We start from the raw sequence: 23820 nt of genomic DNA, 5'->3' as shown, positions 1-23820 counted from the left end.
AGGTTCAAATCGAAGGGATATGTACGATTCTGATCTCCTGTAAAGATGGTAGTCACAAGTTAATTCAAGATGTTTATTATGTGCCAAAATTAAAAAGTAATATTTTAAGTTTGGGCCAACTTCTTGAAAAGGAATATGACATCCACATGAAAAATATGCATCTTTGGCTTAGAGATTCAAGTGGAATTCTAATTGCTAAAGTGCATATGGCAAAGAATAGATTGTTTTCTCTGAATGTTAAAACAATTGATGCAAAGTGTTTGAATGCTAATGTGCAAGATGAATCATGGTGTTGGCACATGCGATTTGGGCACTTAAAGTTTGAAGCTCTCAAATCAATGGGAGAAAAGAACATGATACATGGGATACCATCAATCAACCATCCAAATCAATTGTGTGAAGCTTGTCTTCTTGGGAAACATGCAAGGAGGAGTTTTCCAAAGGATGTCATGTCAAGATCAACCAAGCTGCTCCAGCTTGTCCACACTGATGTGTGTGGACCAATCAATCCACCTTCTTTTGGTAAAAGAAAATATTTTCTGCTTTTCATTGATGACTTTAGTAGAAAAACTTGGGTTTATTTCTTGAACCAAAAATCTGAAGCTTTTGCTGCTTTTAAAAATTTCAAAGTACTTGTGGAAAAAGAAAGTGGCTATGAAATTGAAGCTCTAAGGTCCGATAGAGGGGGCGAATTCACTTCAAACAAATTTAATTACTTCTGTCAACTTTATGGAATTCGTCGCCCTCTAACGGTACCTTATTCACCTCAACAAAATGGTGTTGCAGAGAGAAAGAATCGAACGATTCTTAATATGGCTAGATGTATGTTGAAAGCTAAAAGTATGCCCAAGGAATTTTGGGCCGAAGCTGTTTCTTGTGCAGTTTATTTGAATAACAGGTCTCCAACAAGAAATGTTAGAGATCAAACCTCTCAAGAAGCATGGAGTGGAAGAAAGCCAAGTGTCAAGCACTTGAGATTCTTTGGAAGCATAGCCTATGCTCATGTGCCACATCAAGGGAGAGCGAAGTTTGACGACCGAAGTGTCAAGCATGTATTTATTGGCTATGATACAAGTTCAAAAGGCTACAAGCTATACAACCCAAGCAGCGACAAGGTGGTGGTAAGTCGCGATGTTGAATTTGATGAAGAATTGGCATGGAACTGGGAAGCTCAGGAAGAAAGTTCATATGATTTTCTTCCATACTTTGGTGATGAAGAAGAACCAGAAATCGTGGAACCTGTGCAAGATACAACTCCACCTCCTTCTCCAACCAATGTTGCATCTCCCTCTTCTCAAGAAAGTTCAAATGAACAGCCAGCCGCAAAGGACAAGGAGTGTTCAAGAGCTCTATGAGGACACAGAAGAAGTGACTAATTTTGATTCTTTATATTGTCTCTTTGATGACAGTGAACCAATGAACTTTGATGAAGCTGTTGCAGATAACAGGTGGAGACAAGCCATGAAGGAGGAGATCGAGTCAATAGAGAAGAACAACACTTGGGAGTTAATAACTCTTCCCAAGGGTCATCGAGCAATTAGAGTGAAATGGGTATACAAGACAAAGAAGAATGCTAATGGAGATGTGGAGAGATATAAGACACGACTTGTGGCTAAAGGCTACAAGCAAAGGCAAGACATCGACTATGAAGAAGTCTATATTGCCCGTATGGAGACGATTCGTTATTGATCTCTTTGGCGGCACAAATGAAGTGGAAGATTCATCAACTAGATGTCAAGTCAGCCTTCTTGAATGGCTATCTTGAAGAAGAAGTCTATGTTGAACAGTCATTGGGCTTCGTGGTCAAAAATCATGAAGATAAAGTGTTGCGGTTGAAGAAAGCTTTATATGGATTAAAGCAAGCCCCACGAGCATGGAATAGTTGCATCGACAAGTATTTTCAAGACAATGGGTTTACTCGTTGTCTCCATGAATATGCTATTTACCTTAAAGTTCATACTAATGGAGTTATCTTACTTGTTTGTCTTTATGTTGATGATCTTATTTTTACGGGTAATAACCCAAGTTTGTTTGAAGCTTTCAAGAAAGATATGTCCTGTGAATTTGAGATGACAAACGTAGGGCCCATGTCATATTACTTGGGCCTAGAAGTGAAGCAGATAGAGGATGGAATTTTTAGCTCTCAAGAAAGCTATACAAAAGAGATATTGAATAAGTTCAATAGGCTCGATTGCAACCCCGTGAACACACCGATGAAAAGTGGGACACAATTGTCCAAGTTTGATGAAGGAGAAAAAGTGGATCCTACATTCTTCAAAAGTCTTGTGGGAAGTTTGAGGTAATTGATTTGTACCAGGCCAGATATACTTTTTGCAGTTGAAGTAGTAAGTCGCTTCATGAAGGCTCCTACCTCTACTCACTTGAAGGTTACTAGAAGAATTCTTCGTTACCTAAAAGGTACGATCGATTTTGGATTATTTTATTCTTCTTCTAATAATTTCAACCTTGTGGGATTTTGTGATAGTGATTATGCGGGAGATATTGATGATAGAAAAAGTACAACTAGTTTTGTATTTTCTTAGATGATTATGTTATTTCTTAGAGTTTAAAGAAACAGTCTATTGTTACTCTCTCGACTTGTGAAGCCGACTATATAGCAGCAACATCATGTACCTGTCATGCTATTTGGCTAAGGAGATTATTAAAGGAGCTCAATTTGCCACAAATGGAAGCTACATAGATTTGTATTGATAACAAATCAGCACAGGTACTCACGAAGAATCCAGTGTATCATGATCGAAGCAAGCATATAGATACAAGGTATCACTTCATCAGAGAATGCATTGCCAAGAAGAAAGTCGAGCTCAAATATGTGAAGTCTCATGATCAAGTTGCAGATATCTTCACAAAGGCTCTCAAGTTTGAAGATTTTCAAAGATTGAGATCAAGACTTGGAATGAAGAAGAAAAATCAAAATTAAGGGAAAGATTTGTAGGATCCATAAAAAAGGAAACAAAGAAAAAAATGAAAAATGTCAAATTGGGTGGCTGAACAAAATTTTCAATTTGGGCGGATGGAAAAAGTTGCCAAATTGCAACAAGTCACAAAATATGTTTTGACCAATGGCAATATAATTTTCTATAAATAGCAGGTTTCATTTCTCCTTTGATACATACCCAAATAACGAGAGAAGCAGAATGCAGTGAGAGTAATCCATAGATTGTTGTCTGTGAGATAACTAGTGGGTGGTAGTAATATTGTAGTAATGTATTTTAAATAAAGAGTGTTATTAGTTTCAAAGATGTAGTAGTTTCTTGGCATTACTGAGTTGTAATATTATAGTGGTAATATTGCTTCGCTCGAATATTGTATTTTACCCCACTAGAATATTTGGTGTCATTATTACTCTCTTATGTTATTATTATTTGTTGTGGATATTATTCCTGGGCGGGATTATTATTTTTTCCCAACATTAAATAATTAATTCAAATCTTTGGATAAAGTTTGACGAACCTTAAAGCGGTGACACTTTGGTTCATGAGATAGGTGGCCTAATTAGGAAATTCTTTGGCCAACTAAGCCACATAAGTGGGGCCATACCCATTAATATAAAAGGCCTCTCTAAATAAAAAACTGAGATGCTTGTGACTACAAAGTAACAGATGGAATTGTCAAAAGGAATTGGTATGAACCTTTACAATGCTATAGCAGCGTGATTTGCAAATTTTAAGGGAGTCCCCTACAATCTGTCTCAAGAATATCATATAGATTTTTTCTTATTTCGAGCTCGCTGTTACGTGTTTTATCGCGATTGACATGTGTTAGAGGGATTTTCAAGAGAATCGGCTTAGGTATGTTAAGGCTATCCCTTCTTTCCTTTTGGCATGATTCATGCGATACAAACGAAACGAGCAAATGCACAACTTTCATAAATGACTCTATTCATAGAAGTACTAGAAGTGTCTATGTTTTTTATTCCCCGTGTGTCCTATTATTCTATCATCTGTTCATGGGTCTCAGAAAATACGTAAGTTGATAAAATTTATTCATGATATTAATCAAAGGCATATTGATCTTATGACATTCGAAGAAATCTTATTAACGTACTTCTTATGCATTTCATTCATGTATACATGTACATTGACACATGACCGGATGTCGTTATATACGCATATATTATATGTATATGGGATATGGGAAAAGATTACAGCGTTATATAAGCACCACCACCTGATCAGCTGGTATACGCTGATAATTTTGCCCACAGTGGCCGAGATGATATGATGGGATGCCCTCAGAGGCTTGATGATGTTATGTACGTATATACCTATGCATGGTATGACATTTGTACGCATATGCATGACATTATAAATATTAAATGATTCACAAAGCTATTCAGACTTACATGTCGAGTCCTTTACTCCATGTTTCTCTCATGACTTTTATTCACTGATGTTTATTCCTTACATACTCGGTACTTTATTTGTACTAACATCCCTTTTTTCTGGGGACGCTGCGTTTCATGCCCACAGGTCCCGATAGATAGGTTGAGAGTCCTCCAAATAAGTTATCAACTCAACGGAAGGTGTTGGTGCACTCCATTTGCTCCAGAGTTGCCTATTTGGTCAGTATGATTTGGACATGTATTAATTGGTATGGTGGTGCCCTGTCCCGACCTTTATGATATTTATCTACTCTTAGAGGCTTGTACATAGATGACATGTATACAGACACTTGTATGGCCTTGAGTATATAAAGGATCATGCCGGCCTTATAGGCACGTACTTCATATGTATAAGTCGGTATATCATGTTGGCTCATCCTATGTCGAGAATTTCCTCATGCTTCATTCTAGTTATCTCATGACAACCTTTCTGATTCATTTACCTATGATAGAATGATACGAAAGATACGTTACGTTGGTACTCGGTTGAGTAAGGCACCAGGTGCCCGTCGTGGCCCATTGGTTTGGGTCGCGACAAATGTACACATTATAATTTGAATATATGATATTGCCATCGAATTTATTTCTTTTCCATCGAACTATCTCCGCGGTTAAATCACGTTTACATCAAATAAAATAATTTAATTTTATCAAATATTACAAAGTAAAGTAAAAGTATTTGTTACTTAACTATAATTAAGTGATAAAAAATTATATACAAAACGTACGTCTTATATTTATTGATCTGCGAATGGCGAAGTATAAATATATATTTTTTCCTTGACTCAATCTTCTATTGGCCAACGAGTTATTCCTGGGAATATGTATGTCGAATATTCTTTGACCAAAATGAAGAGGCTATTTCGTTTGTCCAATTTGTCTGTGTTCTAAAGTTCTAACATATTCTAAATATTTGAGTACAAATAATACTTATGATTCAAACTTCAAAGTACCATTTAGGTAGTTCTCTTTACATAAATAGATTTTATTTTCCAACAAATATTAATGAATGTATGTCCAAATTTACTCACCCTTTTCGAGACGGTGGGAATTAGGGTTGTGTACGGATCAGATCGGATTTAGCATATTTCGGATTCTAGAAATTGCATTCCGAATCCGATCCGAATTATATTGAATCGGATCGGATTTTAAAGTTTGAATCGGATCGGATTTCGGATTGTATTATTATGCCTCAAAGTTGCAAACTAATATGTATATTTTCTTTGTAAAAGAGGCAATACATTAAGAAAAATTCATGTTTATGCAATTATGAGAGTACTATGGTGCCAATATATGTAAATCTTAGCAATTGTAAAGGTAATAACTTGGAGGAAGATGTAAAGGAAGTACTGATTATCCGAAATTAAAGTGTAGTATTTATACATGCCCTAATAATTTCGGATCGGACTGGATTAAAATATACCAATTCGAAATTTTAATAAATACAATTCAAAATCCGATCCAATCCGAAATCCTAAATCCAAAATCCAAAATTAAATAGATCGGTTCGAATTTTGGATATCCGATACGAATGAACAGCCCTACGTGGGAATACCTCTTTCCTAAACATAATGGGTTTCGGTATCACCTCTATCCTAAACATAAGGGGTTTAGGTATCAATTTTCAATTTTAAGGGATCAAACTGATATTCTCTATTCTTTCGTGTCAACTACTCCATAAATTATCTCCGAAGCTAACCCAATTCCCGTTTAATAGATTTTCTGTTCAAAGCCCCATCACCAAATCCTTGCTCTCTCTTAATTGCCGACGTAGTCGATTCCCGCCGGCGTTCCCATACGTTTTCTCCGGCGAATTCCTCCTCTTTATCGTGTCCAAGGTTAAGCCCGAAATTCTTTTTGTGCTTATTATCTTTTTTTGGAAGCTTAATTTTTGTGCTTGTTATTGTGATTGGGCCTTAATATAGAGCGTAACGGCTGCAGAGGATTCATATAAGCGACCCCAACTAGTTTGAGATTGAGATGTAGTTGATTGATCGAGCGATCAATTCATTATTGTGTTTGGGCCTAAAAATAAAAAAGAATATAAGTCGAGGACCGTACTGATTCAAAATTCTGGGTTTTATGGAAACAAAATAGTAGATATGATTTAAAGGGTGATAATTTACAGTTAATTCCAAGACCCATATAGTATTCTTGCTTATTCATGTCTTTTCGAGTTGAATTTGAAGGAGCCCTAAAGAGGAATAATACATGGTCCTGCTGCTATACTAACTTGTAAGGCTTATAGTGCAAATACGAATAATGGAATTTCCATTAGCTAACAGGGGTTAAAAGTTTTCTGTGAAAAATAGTGATAGATAATGATTATCTATCAGACATGGTTTTGAAAAAAAAAATTATCTTGCGAGAACTTAGAAATCCGTCCGTCTCTAATTAAGGTGCCTGCTCACTATGTTGATGAACTGAATTCTCATTGTGTTTTTGACAGACCCGAGTGCAAAATAGTGATAAAGTTTTTTTTTTAAAATTTTTTTTATGACCAAGAAATTCATCTGGCCAACCTTTAGGACCAACCGCAACCTTTGAAACTCTAGGATGAAGGGTCCATCCCTCTACTCGTCTCCACTTAAATACCAGACTTAGTTTTGATGTCGCAGGGCTCGAACCTGTGACCCTAAGTCACAAGTCCCACAACCTTTGCCACTTGAACTAAGCCCGGGGGGCAGATAAAGTTACTTCTCTGTTGCACTGTATTTTGGGTCTTAAGTTATCATTTTCCTAATTTGATGTTGAGAAGGCAAAGAGTGATTAGATTATTTGTTCCTTAATTATAAGTTGATGCATCATTGGATGACCCAAACAGAGAAGTAGGGAAGGTCCTTGGAAGAGGAATTTTAGAAGCTGACCACTTTCTGACTAACAAATTCACTTCTATAAAGCTGTGTCGAGTTGCGGAAAACACCTCAAGTTGTGAGGGAGAGCTTAATTTTTACTTCTAGAAACATTTGTATTTATTAGAATGCTTCCATTCATTCAGTTATGCAGTGGTTTCTCGATGTGTTTGCCTTGCAAGAAATTTCTAATAGTTGTTGGGTTCTATTGTTTACCAGATGGCTTCACTTCAAGAAAGTTTGCAAAGGTTCAAGAAGCAACAAGAGAAGTGTCAATCTACCCTTAGTAGTATAGCTTCCAGAGCAGGACCTTCTAACGCAGCTCCTCCAAGACCAATGGTAGCAAATGCAAAATCTCCTGCACCTGCAGTCAAATTTTCAAATGACACGGAAAGGCTTCAGCATATAAATAGTATAAGGAAAGCTCCCGTGGGGGCTCAGATAAAACGTGTCATAGACTTGCTACTCGAGGTATATTTCCTCCACTTGCTTCTCATTGTTTTTCAATTCTTCCTTAACCCCGTCCAGCTATTTCTTAACTTCTAAATTGAGAGCTATGATGGACTTGATTTAACTTAATATTTAGCACCAAGAAGAAGCATAAGAACTGCTGAACCTCTAAATTCGTTCCCACAGAGAAATAGCTTAGGATTAAGTGCCCTACAGATTTAAAAGTAAGGAGCAACATAACTGATATTACTAGCTGATAGTCAAAACTTATTTAGTGGTTGAGATTTAGAACTGTTAGCCTTGGGGCTAGTGTCTTTAGATTTATGACTAGGTCTACCACTGAGGATTCATGCAATGTTGGATGGTGCAACTTATTTAGCCCAATGTGCTTTTATTGGGGCATTCAAAGGAGAAAATGAACAGAAAGTCTAAAAAGGAAAAAAGAAAAAAACAGTGCAATTTCAGTGGAGGACTTTTATTTTTGAGGAATTATTATTGTGGGATGTCTAGAGTGTTTCTAGAGTGTCAACCATTGAGTACTGGTTGCAAGACCTACTTAAGCTACATGTGGATGGTCGCATTGTTAGTTGAAATATGTTCCCTTCTTCAAGTAAAAACTTTTGCATTTGCTGAATAACCATAAACATACATGCCTCAAATGAGTTTCTGAAATACCTTTCAACTACATTTATTTGGTGATGACGTTCTTCTTTTAGCAGGACTAAGTAATTAACAAAATATCATGTGAACCGATTTTAGGATGACGTATTTCCTAGCAGGTATTACTGCACAACCGCATAACACGTCATATCCTGCAGTGTTTCTTCTTATAGCTTCAAGAGATTAAATTTACACACTATTGTTTCGTTTTTCCTTGCCTGATGCCACTGGAAGTAACTACCTAGAATTACTGTCAAAATAACACAGACCTAACATCCGTGGAAAAAAGATATAAAACGAAAATAAACTTCTCTTTGGTCCATTCTAGGGTATGAGTTCTTCTGTGTTACTTAAAACTCTCAAATTTGAGAAGGTGATGCCCAAAGAATGTTGCTTAATTCTCCACTGTTGCTGGATTCTCTGCCCTGAGTAGTATAGTGGCTTGCCTTCTTATCTTATTGGGAAATCTGTGTCTTGTTCTGTTTAGTAGTAATAGTTAGACTTTGATAATTGATTAATTTTCATACGTGCAGACAAGGCAAGCTTTCACACCAGAACAGATTAATGAAGCATGTCATGTTGATATAAATGGCAATAAAGCTGTGTTTGACAGTTTGAGGAACAATCTCAAAGTATATTATGATGGCAATCGGTTCTCTTATAAGGTAAAGCAAGGTCTTCTAGGAGACTCTTTTAAGGTTACTCGTCTTTAAGTGATTTGCAACCAACTCTGAATCTCTTGTTCTTTTTGAATAACATTAACTCACTTATAATTTGTCAACAGTCGAAACATGCCTTGAAGAATAAAGACCAACTACTTATCTTGATACGAAAATTCCCTGAGGGTATTGCTGTCATCGACCTCAAGGATGCATACCCAACTGTCATGGAGGACCTTCAGGTACATTTGTCATACCAACCTTACTTTTGAGTATTTAAAAAAAAAACTACTTTTGAGTATTTGCTTTCAATGTACTGATATTGGAATTTTTTCTGCAGGCTCTCAAAGGTGCTGGTCAAATTTGGCTTCTGTCAAATTTTGACTCCCAGGAAGACATTGCCTTCCCAAATGATCCACGAGTACCTATTAAGGTCGATGATGATTTGAAGCAGCTATTCAGAGGTATTGAATTACCACGTGACATGCTTGATATTGAAAAGGATCTCCAGAAGAACGGGATGAAGCCAGCTACAAACACTGCAAAGAGAAGGGCAATGGCCCAAGTTCACGGGATTGTCCAGAAGCCCAAAACCAAGAAGAAGAAGCACGAGATCAGCAAAAGAACTAAGCTTACAAATGCTCATCTTCCAGAACTCTTCAAACTTTAGATTTCCATCAAGGAAAGAATCACCAGGTGGTTTCTATCTCATAAAGGCGATAGTCCTCATTTGGCACAGGGTATGCTGCCCCTTGCCAGATTATGATGTCTAGTGACTGAGCCTCCAGAGAGGGTTAATGTCAAATGCTTGACATGCGTCTAGCATGAGAAGCTCTTATAAGTGGCTAGTCTTGGTTTTTGGTTTCTATATTACAAGGTGGTAGTTTTATTTTTATTTATCCGTTTAACCGGGGGTAGGAATGATTGCTGTTATTTGTGTGTATTACTGACTTGGGGTTTTTGAACCATCAAATTATAATGTATCACCAATTTCATGAAGATCAACTACTCCATTTTGTATCATACTGTCTGATATCAATATTACAATAAATTAACTTGATGAGGCATGGAATTCTAGGTTTAAAATTTTCGTTCTAGCAAACTTTAGATAAGGGGAAAGGGTCAAATTTGCTCGCTATTATTCCAATTATCCTCCTTTATCAATTTTCTTCACTAATTTGGGTCAAATTTACCCCTCTACTATTTGATTTGGAGCAGTTTTACTCTACTATTCGATTTGGAGCAATTTTACCATCCGAAATTAGATTAGGTTAGCTGTGTCTTTGTATCACCAGGAATTTTCTCTTCATGCAATGACTCAAATTTGTAAGAGCAATGTTGTATTCCATCAATATGATAAGCCACTATTTTATTGAGATATTGAAACCCTGGTAATCTTGTCAAAATAATCTTTGATGAAATGCCAAATATTATCAAACTTGTTAACAAATGCCTCTTGGAATAAGCATAAAAAAAGATACAAGCACTGGTTGCCAACAAAACTAGCAAAGCATTTTCTTGGTGATGAAGAACTCCTGCAGAATCTCATTTCAGAACTTCATTTGGCCATGATATGCAATCTGATCAAAATGCCCTACTCTTAAAGCCTCTTAGCACTTCTATCCAAGCAAGTCTACAAATTGATAGATGTCGTCGCGCCTCTGGCTCTTTAAAGGGAAGCTTTCCCTGCACGCGCTTTAAACAAAGTGAAAAAAAGGTAAAAATCTTTTAATAAGCCATTTTTTACAACAAATGATGCATCACCTTGCCAGTTGAATTGCAGCATAATCAATATCAGCAACTAGAACTGCTTCCTCATGCCCTGTGGTTGCAATTATTTCACCCATCTGCTCACCAGAAAAACAAAGATAGATCTCTTTGATTGCATTATACAGAAACTTTGTAATCCAAAGTAGCTATATGCAGATTTACATTACAGTTTCTGAACATACCGGTCCAACCAAAGTAGAGTGACCCCATATTATGTAGCTACTGGCTGAATCTCGAGATGGGGAGCAAGATGCCACATAAAGCTACGACAAATGCAGTTACATGTCTTTTCAGTTTGATTACAAGACAAAGAGGTTTATCATTATAAAGCAACATGGTATTACCTGGTTATCTACTGCCCTGCAAAATCAAAGTTGAATTAGCAGTAAGGAAGCAGCAGCTATCACTTATCAGAATACAACAGAAAATTTTGTTACACCGCGGACAAGAAGAGAGAATCAGAGGGAAATATCCAAAGTGAACCACATTGTTTCTGCTAGAAGAAAATTCTCCGTATAGAGTAACACACTTAAGGTACTACTAAAAAAGGTCCTATTTCCAGGAATAGAGATTATACAACCCTTTCATAATTGATTACATTTTAATAAACTTAGAAAAGGAATATAGGATACAAGATCTACGGCGTTAAGGTGTCCACGTTTGTCGAAGAGGATAAAGAATCAGTAGAAATCCACACATGGGAAATATTTTCTAGAGGTGTTAAGTTCTGGTTAATTGGAGGCAGAGAGAGGGCCTTTTCTCAGAGTTTCTGTATACTTTCTACAAGTGTGTCGCAACTGCAGTGGTCGCTCTCTAATAAAATATTCTAAAAAAACTTCATAAAACCTTCATTGGTAAAATCTATTCACAACTAGACGAGACAGAATCAACTTGCCTTGTTCTTTGCTCCAGCTCCCACAGGGCCGCCCCAGTACTCATGTTGAATGCTCCAGGGTAACATATTAGATGAGCACCTGGTTCTCATATGAAGAAGCTCGATATTTATAGACATCATGGTGCAATTAAGGAGAACAATAAAACATGTAAACCACCATACCTCTGGCACTATACGACATTGCCAGTTCAGGAAATCGAATATCATGACAAATTCCTATTCCAATGCAACCAAAATCTGCATAAATTCTGAAAATTTTCAGTTATAAGACCTGTAAAAGTACAGTTTCAAATAGGAAGCCATTTGCACATTTTCTGCTAATATTTTGAAACAACTGCCTACCTGTGTCAACAACTGTAGGCTTATCTCCTGCTGAAATGCTGTCTGATTCCTTAAATTGAACTTCTCCTGGAAGTGGCTTACCCATGTCAAACAAATGTATCTACAGAAAGGCATTGCATAATTACATTTCTAGTTCGTCTTGCCACTCTCTTCTTCAAATAACCTCTTTTAACTTCTACTTACTGAAACCAAAATTTATCATTATATACATTCTTTGACTATCGCAAGACCTTTTGGAGAACTATCAAAAGAAGCTTACTTTCCTGTGCTTAGCTTTTAACTCGCCCTTAGGTCCAAACACAGCGCAAGTATTGTACAGCTGACCAGCATCCTTTTCCGGAATTGATCCCCCGATAATTGTGACTCCTAAAGAAGAAGCCACTTCAGATAACATAAGAAATGACGGGGCGCTGTCTATATCATTGAAGTCCTCAGCAAACTTTGGGAACATGTCAGTTGAATACGGGCAATTCCACATTTCCTACAATAAATGGTTGAAAGAACATTAAATCATCACATCCAACATTGTTATTAAGCTATGTGCATAGCTTATAAGTACCCTTTGATCTTGTCGTCTCAAAGGTGGAGATTTGTTGAAGTTTGGCAAAATGCCAAAGTCCCACATTGGTTGGGAGTTAAGTTTGGGGGAGATTTTTCCCCTATAAAAGAAGGCCTAATGTTTAGGATTGAAACACACCTCTCATTTGCCTTCTCATCTGTTTAAGGCATTTGTATCTTCTCTCTTTAGTATTATTTCACGTGTATTTTGGAGTGGAATAAAATATTGGTTGTGTCCGAGGAGTAGGCAAAATTAGCCGAACCTCGTAAATTCTGGTGTTCCCTTTATTGTTGTTTTATTGTCTTATTTATTATTTGGTGGCTGTCATAATTTTTGGTATAGTAGTTGTGACTTATTCACACTATATATATTTGGCTTCTGCAACAATTGGTATCAGAGCCAAGGTACTGTCTAAGTATGCTCTGTGGTTGCAGCATAGTCTGATCTTCCACATCAGAAAAGATTTATCTTGGTAACTGAGTCAAGGTTCTGTCCGAGTATGCTCTGTGGTTGCAGCTTAGTCTGATCTTCTACATCAGAAAGGAAATAATCTTGATTTGTGTCGTCAGCTATTAAATAATATTTGTGTCAAATATGGGAGACAATAAACAAGAAGAATCTACATCAAGTGTCAACAATACGTCATCATTGGCATCTTCGCTTATGACAAGAATTGTGTTAAATACGAAATTTGCGGTAGAAATTTTTGACGGGTCCGGGCATTTTGGGATGTGGCAAGGCGAGATTCTAGATGTCCTTTTTCAACAAGGGCTAGATCTGGCCATTGAAGAAAAGAAACCAGATGTTATTGGAGAAGAAGATTGGAAGATTCTCAACCGTGTTGCTTGCGGTACCATTCGATCCTTCCTTGCTAGAGAGCAGAAATATCCATACACAAAGGAAACTTCTGCAAGTAAATTATGGAAAGCACTGGAGGATAAATTTTTGAAGAAAAATAGTCAAAATAAATTGTACATGAAGAAGAGACTGTTTCACTTCACCTATGTTCCTGGTACCACGATGAATGAACATATCACCAGTTTCAATAAGTTGGTCACAGATTTGCAAAATATGGATACAACTTATGATGATGGTGACTTGGCCTTAATGTTGTTGGCGTCACTTCCTGATGAGTACGAGCACCTTGAAACTACTCTACTCCATGGAAATGACGAAATTTCTCTCAGAGAAGTTTGTTCGGCTTTGTACAGCTATGAACAAAGAAAGCGAGAAAAACAAAAGGGCGGAGAAGGAGAAGCACTATTTGTGAGGGGTCGTCCTCAAAGTCAAACGAGGACAAAGAAGGGAAGATCCAAGTCAAGATCCAGACCCAGCAAAGATGAATGTGCCTTTTGTCGAGAAAAAGGGCACTGGAAGAAAGACTGTCCGAAGTTGAAGAATAAGGCCAAACATAACAATGGAAAGGCCATTATGGATTCAAATGTAGCTGATTGTGATGATTCAGATTTCTCATTAGTTACAACAGAGTCATCAACATCATCAGACATATGGTTGATGGACTCGGCTTGTAGCTATCATATGTGTCCCAACAGGGACTGGTTCGTGGAATTTCAAGAAGGAGAATATGGAGTCGTCCACACAGCGGATAACAGCCCTCTTACCTCATATGGCATTGGTTCAATACGATTAAGGAACCATGATGGAATGATCAGAACATTAACAGATGTTCGATATGTACCGGATTTGAAGAAGAATCTCATCTCTGTGGGAGCCCTGGAATCAAAAGGGTTTAAAATCATTGCAGAAAATGGAGTGATGAGAGTATGTTCCGGTGCACTAGTGGTAATGAAGGCTAATCGGAAGAATAATAATATGTACCGCTATTGTGGCAGTACAGTTATTGGGACAGCGACAGTGACATCCAGTGACGACAAAGAGGCAGAAGCAACCAAGCTATGGCACATGCGCTTGGGACATGCTGGAGGAAAATCCTTGAAAACTCTATCAGATCAAGGATTGTTAAAAGGAGTCAAGGCTTGCAACTTGGAGTTTTGTGAGCATTGTGTTAAAGGGAAACAGACAAGGGTTAAATTTGGTACAGCGATCCATAATACTAAAGGCATTTTGGATTATGTACACTCTGATGTTTGGGGTCCTTCCAAAACACCTTCATTGGGTGGGAAGCACTATTTTGTAACCTTTGTTGATGATTTTTCCCGAAGAGTATGGGTGTATACAATGAAGAGCAAAGATGAAGTGTTGGGAATTTTTCTCAAATGGAAGACGATGGTGGAGAATCAGACAGGCAAGAGGATCAAGTGTATTCGCACAGACAATGGAGGTGAATACAAAAATGATCATTTCAATAAGGTCTGTGAAAATGATGGCATCGTCCGACACTTCACTGTTAGACATACACCACAACAGAATGGAATGGCAGAACGTATGAACCGGACCTTGCTGGAGAAGGTACGGTGTATGTTGTCCAATGCTGGCTTGGGCAAAGAATTTTGGGCTGAGGCAATTACATATGCATGCCACCTCATTAATCGTCTACCATCTACAGCTATTGATGGCAAGACACCATTTGAAAAATGGTACGAAAAACCTGTTGTACATTATAACTCTTTGCACGTGTTTGGCTCAACTGCATATTATCATGTGACGGAGTCAAAATTGGATCCAAGGGCAAAGAAGGCTATTTTTATGGGAATTACTTCTGGAGTCAAAGGATATCGCTTATGGTGTCCTATGACAAAGAAAGTAATATTCAGCAGAGATGTTACCTTTGATGAATCTGCTATGGTAAATAAGGTAACAGAAGACACCAAACAAAATAAAGGTGCTTCTAAGCAGGTGAAGTTTGAGGGAAAATTTATTTTTCCTACACAAGAAGCAGAGGAGGAAACAAATGAAGATTACCCTCTGGAAGGAGAGCCAGTAGAGGAGATTCCAACTCAGGAACCTCAACAACAACTTGAATCAATAGCAACCAGCAGGCCAAAAAGAACAATAACGAAACCTGTTCGTCTCATAGAGACGGTTGCTTGTGCAACCTCAATTGTAGCTGATGATGTTCCTACTACTTATAAAGACGTTGTCCAAAGTTCAGAAGAAGATAAGTGGAGGATTGCCATGAATGATGAAATACAGTCCCTTCATCAGAATCATACATGGAGATTGGTCAATCTCCCGAAGGGAAAGAAAGCAATTGGGTGCAAATGAGTATTTGCAAAGAAGGAAGGATTTCCTAACCAAGTAGATGTTCGCTACAAAGTAAGATTGGTGGCCAAAGGATATGCTCAAAAGGAGGGAATTGATTACAATGAAGTGTTTTCTCCAGTTGTAAAACATTCCTCCATTAGAATTATGTTGGCTTTGGTAGCACAATTGGATTTGGAACTAGTTCAGATGGATGTAAAAACTGCGTTTTTACATGGAAACTTGGAGGAGGAAATCTACATGACTCAGCCAGAAGGATTCAAAGTTGCTGGAAAAGAAAATATGGTGTGCAAACTTGAAAAATCGTTGTACGGATTGAAACAATCTTCTAGACAATAGTACAAGCGTTTTGACGAGTTTATGTTGCGGCAAGGGTACAAGAGAAGCAAATACGATCATTGTGTGTATTTGCACAAGCTTAAAGATGGTTCCTTTGTATATCTTCTCCTATATGTTGATGATATGTTGATAACTTCCAAGAATTTGGAAGAAATTGATAAGTTGAAGATTCAACTGAAGAAGGAGTTCGAGATGAAGGATTTGGGTGAGGCAAAGAAAATTCTTGGCATGGAGATAATTAGAGATAGACGTTCAAAGAAACTCTATTTATCTCAAAAGGAATATTTGAAGAGAGTACTTCAACGTTTTGGCATAGATGACAAGACTAAGCCAGTTAGTACTCCACTTGCTTCCCATTTTAAGCTAAGTACTACTATGTCTCCAATGGATGAAGCTGAACGAAAGTATATGTCAAAGGTACCATACGCAAATGTTGTTGGTAGCTTGATGTATGCAATGGTTTGCACAAGGCCTGACATTTCACAAGATGTTGGAGTTATTAGCAGATATATGCACAATCCAGGGAAGGAGCATTGGCAAGCTGTGAAGTGGATTCTACGGTATATTCATAATACTGTAGATGTCGAGTTAGTTTTTGAGCAGGAAGACAATCAGTTTGTAGTTGGATATTGTGACTCAGATTTTGCGGGTGATATGGACAAACGAAGATCAACTACTGGTTATGTGTTTACTTTTGCAAAGGCACCAGTTAGTTGGAAGTCTACTTTGCAGTCAACAGTTGCTTTGTCTACAACAGAGGCAGAGTACATGGCTATTACAGATGCTGTGAAAGAGGCAATTTGGCTTCAAGGATTGCTAAAGGAGCTTGGTGTTGAACAAAAAGGTATCACAATTTTTTGTGATAGTCAAAGTGCTATTCAATTAGCGAAGAACCAAGTTTATCATGCAAGGATGAAGCACATTGATGTTCGGTATCATTTCGTACGAGAAATCATAGAAGAAGGTGGAGTCACGGTGAAGAAAATTCATACTACGGAGAATCCTGCTGATATGCTGACAAAGGTGGTGACTGCGATCAAGTTTCAACATTGTTTGGATTTGATCAACATTGTTGAACACTGAAGATTAAAGATGAAGACACAACAAAAATTTGTTATTGAGAGAGAATTGAAAATGTGGAATTTTGCCAAGGTGGAGATTTGTTGAAGTTTGGCAAAATGCCAAAGTCCCACATTGGTTGGGAGTTAAGTTTGGGGGATATTTTTCCCCTATAAAAGAAGGTCTAATGTTTAGTTGAAACACACCTCTCATTTGCCTTCTCATCTGTTTAAGGCATTTGTATCTTCTCTCTTTAGTATTATTTCACTTGTATTTTGGAGTGGAATAAAATATTGGTTGTGTCCGAGGAGTAGGCAAAATTAGCCGAACCTCGTAAATTTTGGTGTTCTCTTTATTGTTGCTTTATTGTCTTATTTATTATTTGGTGGCTGTCATAATTTTTGGTATAGTAGTTGTGACTTATTCACACTATATACATTTGGCTTCCGCAACAATAAGCATATGTCAATTAAGAGTTTTCCGAATATAGAAATGTCTCAAATCTTTGTAAACAGATTAAAAAAAAGAGTGTTTTATAAAACTGAACGGAAGGAGTAATAAATTAAGGTAAGGCTCAGCATAGCAATAATAAGCATTGATATTTAAAGCTAAAAATTAAAAGGATGTACTGAAGGGAAGGCTACTCACAGGCAAAAGTATAAGACTTGCACCTTGTTCTGCAGCAACTTGAATTAGATTATGAGCATTTAGAATGTTAACATTCTTCTCTGTTGTAACTTTCAGCTGACAAATTCCAATCTTGAACTTCTTTTTTTTTCGAAACCCCACAAAAAAATTGAAGATAAAAAAGAAAGGAATCAACAATTACCACACTGAGGACTTTTGTTAGTGATTTGATTTTTCAAACAAGCTAGCTAACCTAAGTATCAAGAAAATGACATGTTTTTGGGTTTGTTGGAAGAAACAAAAGGAGACAAAAAGGGTGTAAGGAAACAACAAAAAAAGACAGATCTGTGTTATTTTGGGCATTTGAAGTAGTGGATCAGAGACAAAGGACTGAGCACTTGCTGTCCTTTTAGAAATAGAAGCCATGGCACTGCAGATTTGGTGTTCAACTTCAACTGATTTTTGGTTTGACCTTTTGTTGGTGCGTGGAAAATGATGAGAGTGAAGAATATTAGAAGGTAGTCCTGCTATCAGTGTAAAGGCACTGTATTTGTCTCGCACTAATTAAGTGGGATAATTCTCTTACTTAATTATGTTGGTATTACCGTGTTCAAAATAAAAAAATCAGACAAGCAAACAAATGTTAGTTCAACAAAACAAAGCGTAAAATAATTTTGAATCCACTGAATTCAAAGTGTGTCCTTAAGGAATTTAATCTATTCACCGTTGCTCAAGGTATACAGACTAATTCCTACCGGGATAGAACGGAATAACTATTCTGTAATAGCGGCACTTCAAATCATAGAATTTCAGCGAACTCAACAAACGGAGCAAATCACACTCGACACTTATTTAATTTTCAAATAATGCAACAATATAGAAAAGAGGGGAGAAATTTTTAGATTTTTTCATATATGAAAAATGAGACCAAACCTCTAAATTTATGGACAATAAAAGGGTGAGATGAAGAGGTGCAATCCAAGAGGTGTCTCTTCCATTTCCCATTTACACCCCCTTAATAAAAACGCAACAAATTATGCTACTACTTGTTTCCAAATCTTGGGAATGAGAGTAACTCTCATAATAATGGAGCAATAATCAATAATAATGACGAAACAAGAAGCTTAGTTGTTGTGGAGATAATAACGAGGAAAATCTTTTAACAAAGAATCTTAGTTGATTCTATTCTTCCTCTGAATCCGAGGGACTTTCGAAAATAGCATCTCTACCTTTTCAAGGTAGGAATAAGATGTGCATACACAGTACCCTCCTCAGACCCTACTTGTAGGATTTTATTAGGTTTGATTGATCCTAATTGAGGCTAAACTAGTATTTAAGCACTAGTTATAAACTAGACATCTGAATTCGTTGAGATTTAGTTGTTATTGTGATTTGTGTGAATGTAATTGTGGCATGTGGCCTTATTTCAATGAATTGAAGAGATTTTTTGTCATTTTTTTATGTACTGGTTCAAATATGGAATTCAAAGTGCTAACATGTTGAAGTTGTAATTGAACTCAACTGATAAGTATTTAACAAACATCCATCGCAGCCTACCATCTTCCAGATTCACCAAGCACATATAGTCCAACTTATACAGTCCAGCTTTGTAATTGCATTCACAACTGATGCAAAGGTTGCTGAGGCTACCAACTGATGTTATAAAAGCAACAAATAGCACGAATGTTGAGGCTACCAATAACATTTAAATTGCATTCACAACTAAAGTGTTATACAACACAAGTCATATTTCCAAAAGCTGAACAGAAATGCAACAAAGCTTGAATATAAGTTCTTAAGATAGTATCAACTAGTGACCCAAAAAAGACACAATAATCAATCCAAGTATGGATACTTAGCAAAATACATGAACTCAAAATAGCATAATCCTAATACAACTACATTCTTGAGGATGCTCTTTTGCATTATGGCAACTAAAGAGATAGTTGATGAAGATCCAATTTGATTTCTCCTGTTTGCACTTAGTTGTTGCAGCTGGGAAGTAGTAATAGTATTTCTGCCTTTAACTCAAGCCCAAGAAGTTTAAAACCAAGATCAATATTGACTGCACTAGTATCCTTCATAACCTTAGTCCCATTTGACACAACTCTCTCACCTGAAGTATCAGGCTGAAATTGACATAAAAGCATATAGATTAGTCATCAAAAATGATAGTAATAACATATTGAAGTTATAAATAGGCAGTTCTTATATTAGTGACAGTCATTCCAGTTGTAGAGTTGGTGTAACATCCAAAACCAATATTTCTTGATCTTTTCTGTCCATCAGATTGTAACAGTCCAGCCCGCTAGTGATATTATTTGCTCTGGGCTTAGGCCCTCACGGGTTTAAAACGTGTCACTAGGGATGTAAGGCTTGTTAACTTATATACCCAGCATTCCTCTTGTGTTTTGCTGATGTGGAACTCTGTCTAAAGTCTGGGGTGTGGACTCAGCATCCTCGCTGAGGTTTGCCCCACCGCATGGGATTTGAGGTTTGCCCCGCCTAACCGAGATTTGCCTAAACTCAGTTGAACTCTGACCCACAATCGGTAAGGCTGACACAAGAGTGGCTCTGATACCAAGTTTGTCATGACCCATTTTCTGAACTAGCCGTGACCGGCACCCGATCACTAAACATGACCGAGCGAATCATTTGTTCTTATCAAATCTATTATAACTTCAAACTTTATATGCAACAAGGCAATAATTTAACCAATTTTTTTTGGTAAGTAAAAGATTTTATTTCACAAACCAAGTATAATCTTTACAATTCTCGTTCATTAGGATCTTGGACATCATGCCCCAAGTCCTATACTCTTCTGTTTCTCCTAATTACAAAAAAAAATAGCAAATAGTCTACTACTAACTCATAGTCTAGGATACTCCTTCATCTCTTGTAACTTCCTATCTAACTTCTTGTATTTACTTCCACGACTATGAATTTCCTGTGCTATTACCCGTATAATGGCCTCCTTCTGCCTAGCTTTCCCTTGAAAAATCCTCAAGTTCCTTTCATGCCATATGTAATAGACACATGCTGCCAAACAGATTCTATATATGCATGAATTTGTAGATTTTCCCTTTGCATGCACCTCTGCCTATTGAACTTCTTCATACCACCCTTTTGCTTTCCTTTGGATTCCTTGTCATTCCAATAAGCTATCCCAGATTTCCGATGCCATTCCACATTTAAAAAATAAATGTTCTGCATTTTCTGGTTCTCTTGTACACAATGGACATGATAGATCATCAACTAGACTCCACTTTGCCACTCTATCTCTTGTTAACAGCCTTTCATGTAGGTTTAAGTATAATATGAACAACCATCTAGGAGCTCCATAGTTGTTACAGATTAATCTTCTCCATGAGCATTTTGGGTACTCACCCTGAAACTTCTTATACATCTTCTATATGGTGAAGCTCTACATCTGATTAAGCTCCTCTTCTTGCATCCCCACTTCTTCCAGATATTCAGCAGCCTTAAGTATCTTCTGTACAATCCACGATGCCTGAATTGGTTTGCTCTTCTACAGACTAGCTCTCCTCCCATAGTAACAATGTATCCACTTTACCCATAGTTTGTCCTTCTTGTTGCATATATTCCACAGCAATTTTCACACAGCTGCCTTGTTCCACAGTTGGATGTCCATAATGTTCATCCCCCCTGCTACTTTAGGCATACAGATTCTATCCCAATCAATAAGTGCCCTACGTGATACATCAACACCTCCTGTCCAGAGAAACCTTTTACATACACTCTCAATCATTTGTATCAACTTCCTTGGTAAAGTAAAAATTTGAGACCAGAAAGTTTGTATTAAGAAGAGAACACTTTTAATGAGTTGCAATCTCCCTGTATAAGACAAGAACTTTGATGTCCAGCTAATAATCCTGTCAATGATCTTATCAATTAGTAGCTTACACTGAGTAAGTGATAACCTTTTTGTACTGAGAGGGACCCCTAGGTATCTTATAGGAAGCTCACCCTTTAAGAAACCTAGATGATCCAATATATCAAGTTGCAATTTCTGATTCACTCCTCCAAAGTATACACTACCTTTCTCCATATTTGCTTCCAGCCTAGAAACCTTAGAAAACATTTGAAAACGAGCATAAAGTGCTTTCACAGACTCCATATCTTTGCAAAACAATAGCAAATCATATGCAAAGCTGATTTTGTACTATGTTTAACTTAGCACACTTTGGATGAAATTTGAAAAACTTGTTCTCCTTCAGTCCCTTTAACACTCTTGTGAAGTATTCCAATACTAGAACAAACAGAAAAGGGGACATAGGATCACCCTGTCCCAGTCCCTTCTTTGCTAGAAAAGGCTTCATAGGATTACCATTTATAAGTATAGAGTAGGAAACCGTAGTTACAAATTTCATGATCCATGTAATGAACACCTCTGGGAAACATAATTGATCCAAAATCTGCTCTAAGAAACACCACTCAACAGAGTCATATGCCTTCTTCATATCAATCTTCAAACAACATCTTGGAGTAATATTCTTTCTGTTGTAACCTTTTATATCTCATGGCTTAGAATGATGTTATCTGAAATTATCCTCCCTGGAACAAAAGCTGATTGGTTATCATCAACCAAGTAGTCCATAACCTTTTGAAGCTTGCTAGTTATGATTTTGAAGATGATTTTATAAATGGCAGTACAACATGATATTGGTCTAAACTCAGAAATTCTTGATGGATTCTGTACTTTAGGAACTAAGGTCACTATAGTGCAATTGATTGGCTTGTACATTTCTGATGTTCTAAAAAAATCCTAAACTGCCTCCACTATTTCATTCCCTATAATTGCCCGTGTCTTTTTAAAGAATAGTGAATTATACCCATCACACCCTGGGGCTTTGGAATCATCTATGCTTTGTAGTGCTTGGACAATCTGCTCCCTTGTCACAGGTTTTATCAGTTTTGCTTGTTGTGCACTTGTCAGTATGCTTCCTTTCTTCATCACATCTGGTTCAATAGCTGGAATCTCCTCTGTAGTTGTTCCTAAGAGTTTCTGATAGAACTGAATGATTTCCTGTTGTACTTCCTCCTGATTCTGTGTATGCAAACCTGCTTGGGTGACTAGCTTTGTAATTTTCTTTTGAGAATTCCCATTCTTTATACTAGCATGAAAGAAAGTTGAATTTGAACCCCTAGCCTCAGCCATTGGATCCTGGACTTCTGTTTCAGTATACTATCCTCAATTGTACTCCATTTTTCTAGCTTCTCTTTTAGATCCTTTTCAGCATTCTTCAAAGCCTCTGAATGGTTTGGGTCTCTTATTTGCACCTGAATTCTTTGTAGCTCCCCCTTTATGAGTGTAATCTTCTCATGAATTGTGATATACTCCTCTTTATGTAGTTGCTTCAGTCCATTCTTCAGTCTTTTAAGCTTCAACCAGACTCTTTTTATTGTTGATCCTTGCATGTTCATCTCCCATGTTGTTTTGACTATGCCTTCAAACTCCTTGTGCTCAGCTAGGTTGTTGAAAATTTTTGAAAGGCTTTGGATTATTTTGTTGTTCCTGCTCAAAACAAAGACATAAAGGTGTATGGTCAGAAAATAAAGGGTCCTGCACCACCACCTCCAATTGCCTCATACTCATAATCCATCCATCATTTACTAGTGCTCTGTCTATTTTGCTATGGACATGACTATTTGTCCATGTAAATTCTCTCCCAACATATCTGAGTTCTGTCATTCCTGTGTCGTCTAAGAAATCATTGAAATCCCTTATCTCTGCTTCCATAATAGGATTCCCATTGTACCTATCTTCCTAACTTTGTATTGCATTATAATCTCCCATTGCAATCCAAGGTCCTTTTAGCTCCCTATGCAACTGTGTTAACTCCTCCCACATGTTCTTCCTTTGTTTAATAGTATGCAGTCCATATACTGCTGAGAGTCAAAATTCTTCCTTGCTCTCCATTAATATAATCTTCCCTGTGATCATCTGCTCAGAGTAACTATGCTGTATAAACTCTACTACTCCTGAATCCCATACTACC

At 37.2% G+C, this 23820-nt stretch overlaps 3 protein-coding genes across 6 annotated transcripts; 1 reads left to right on the top strand and 2 right to left on the bottom strand.

Annotated features, from left to right (window-relative positions):
- The first annotated feature begins 6084 nt into the window (after positions 1-6084).
- On the top strand, positions 6085-10086 carry LOC107807528 (uncharacterized). Its single transcript, XM_016631935.2, has 5 exons — positions 6085-6243; positions 7477-7728; positions 8901-9032; positions 9152-9268; positions 9367-10086. Exons 2-5 carry the CDS (start codon positions 7477-7479, stop codon positions 9694-9696), a joined length of 831 nt encoding a protein of 276 aa, XP_016487421.2. The 5' UTR covers positions 6085-6243; the 3' UTR covers positions 9697-10086.
- A 285-nt stretch (positions 10087-10371) lies between these two features.
- Positions 10372-18360, bottom strand: LOC107807526 (omega-amidase, chloroplastic-like). 4 transcript variants are annotated; one of them, XR_001652912.2, is made up of 9 exons: positions 17822-18360; positions 12293-12514; positions 12034-12133; positions 11854-11928; positions 11692-11770; positions 11141-11156; positions 10979-11059; positions 10791-10902; positions 10372-10712 (listed from the first exon to the last, which is right to left on the bottom strand). XR_001652912.2 is itself a non-coding variant. In XM_016631934.2 (9 exons), the coding sequence occupies exons 2-9, from the start codon at positions 12509-12511 to the stop codon at positions 10646-10648; spliced, it is 720 nt and encodes a 239-aa protein (XP_016487420.1). In that variant the 5' UTR covers positions 12512-12514; positions 17845-18355; the 3' UTR covers positions 10372-10645. The 4 variants fall into 4 exon arrangements, 3 of the variants coding, with proteins under 3 accessions (XP_016487420.1, XP_016487419.1, XP_075074979.1); XM_016631934.2 differs by having other exon boundaries at positions 10791-10873; positions 17845-18355; XM_016631933.2 differs by having other exon boundaries at positions 10791-10873; positions 17822-18352.
- A 4226-nt stretch (positions 18361-22586) lies between these two features.
- On the bottom strand, positions 22587-23561 carry LOC142162798 (uncharacterized). Its single transcript, XM_075219607.1, has 3 exons — positions 23407-23561; positions 23102-23336; positions 22587-23006 (listed from the first exon to the last, which is right to left on the bottom strand). Exons 1-3 carry the CDS (start codon positions 23559-23561, stop codon positions 22587-22589), a joined length of 810 nt encoding a protein of 269 aa, XP_075075708.1.
- Between the last annotated feature and the right edge of the window lie 259 nt (positions 23562-23820).

The sequence above is a fragment of the Nicotiana tabacum genome, chromosome 8, assembly GCF_000715075.1.
Source record: "Nicotiana tabacum cultivar K326 chromosome 8, ASM71507v2, whole genome shotgun sequence".
In the NCBI taxonomy this organism is placed as follows: domain Eukaryota; kingdom Viridiplantae; phylum Streptophyta; class Magnoliopsida; order Solanales; family Solanaceae; genus Nicotiana; species Nicotiana tabacum.
The sequence above is the reverse complement of the archived record's forward strand: the minus strand, read 5'-3'. Positions and strand labels throughout refer to the sequence as shown.

Bases quoted from the DNA above. Each gene is read 5' to 3' on its own strand.
- LOC107807528 (XM_016631935.2), top strand. From the start codon at position 7,477: ATGGCTTCACTTCAAGAAAGTTTGCAAAGGTTCAAGAAGCAACAAGAG. The intron at 7,729-8,900 runs GTATATTTCCTC...TCATACGTGCAG, and splicing joins TCATAGACTTGCTACTCGAG to ACAAGGCAAGCTTTCACACC. The intron at 9,033-9,151 runs GTAAAGCAAGGT...ATTTGTCAACAG, and splicing joins GCAATCGGTTCTCTTATAAG to TCGAAACATGCCTTGAAGAA.
- LOC107807526 (XM_016631934.2), bottom strand. From the start codon at position 12,511: ATGTGGAATTGCCCGTATTCAACTGACATGTTCCCAAAGTTTGCTGAG. The intron at 12,134-12,292 runs GTAAGCTTCTTT...GCCTTTCTGTAG, and splicing joins TAAAAGCTAAGCACAGGAAA to ATACATTTGTTTGACATGGG. The intron at 11,929-12,033 runs GTAGGCAGTTGT...GAATTTATGCAG, and splicing joins GCCTACAGTTGTTGACACAG to ATTTTGGTTGCATTGGAATA.
- LOC142162798 (XM_075219607.1), bottom strand. From the start codon at position 23,561: ATGGAAGCAGAGATAAGGGATTTCAATGATTTCTTAGACGACACAGGA. The intron at 23,337-23,406 runs GCAATTGGAGGT...TGTTTTGAGCAG, and splicing joins GGATGGATTATGAGTATGAG to GAACAACAAAATAATCCAAA. The intron at 23,007-23,101 runs GTGCAAATAAGA...AATTGAGGATAG, and splicing joins GGGAGCTACAAAGAATTCAG to TATACTGAAACAGAAGTCCA.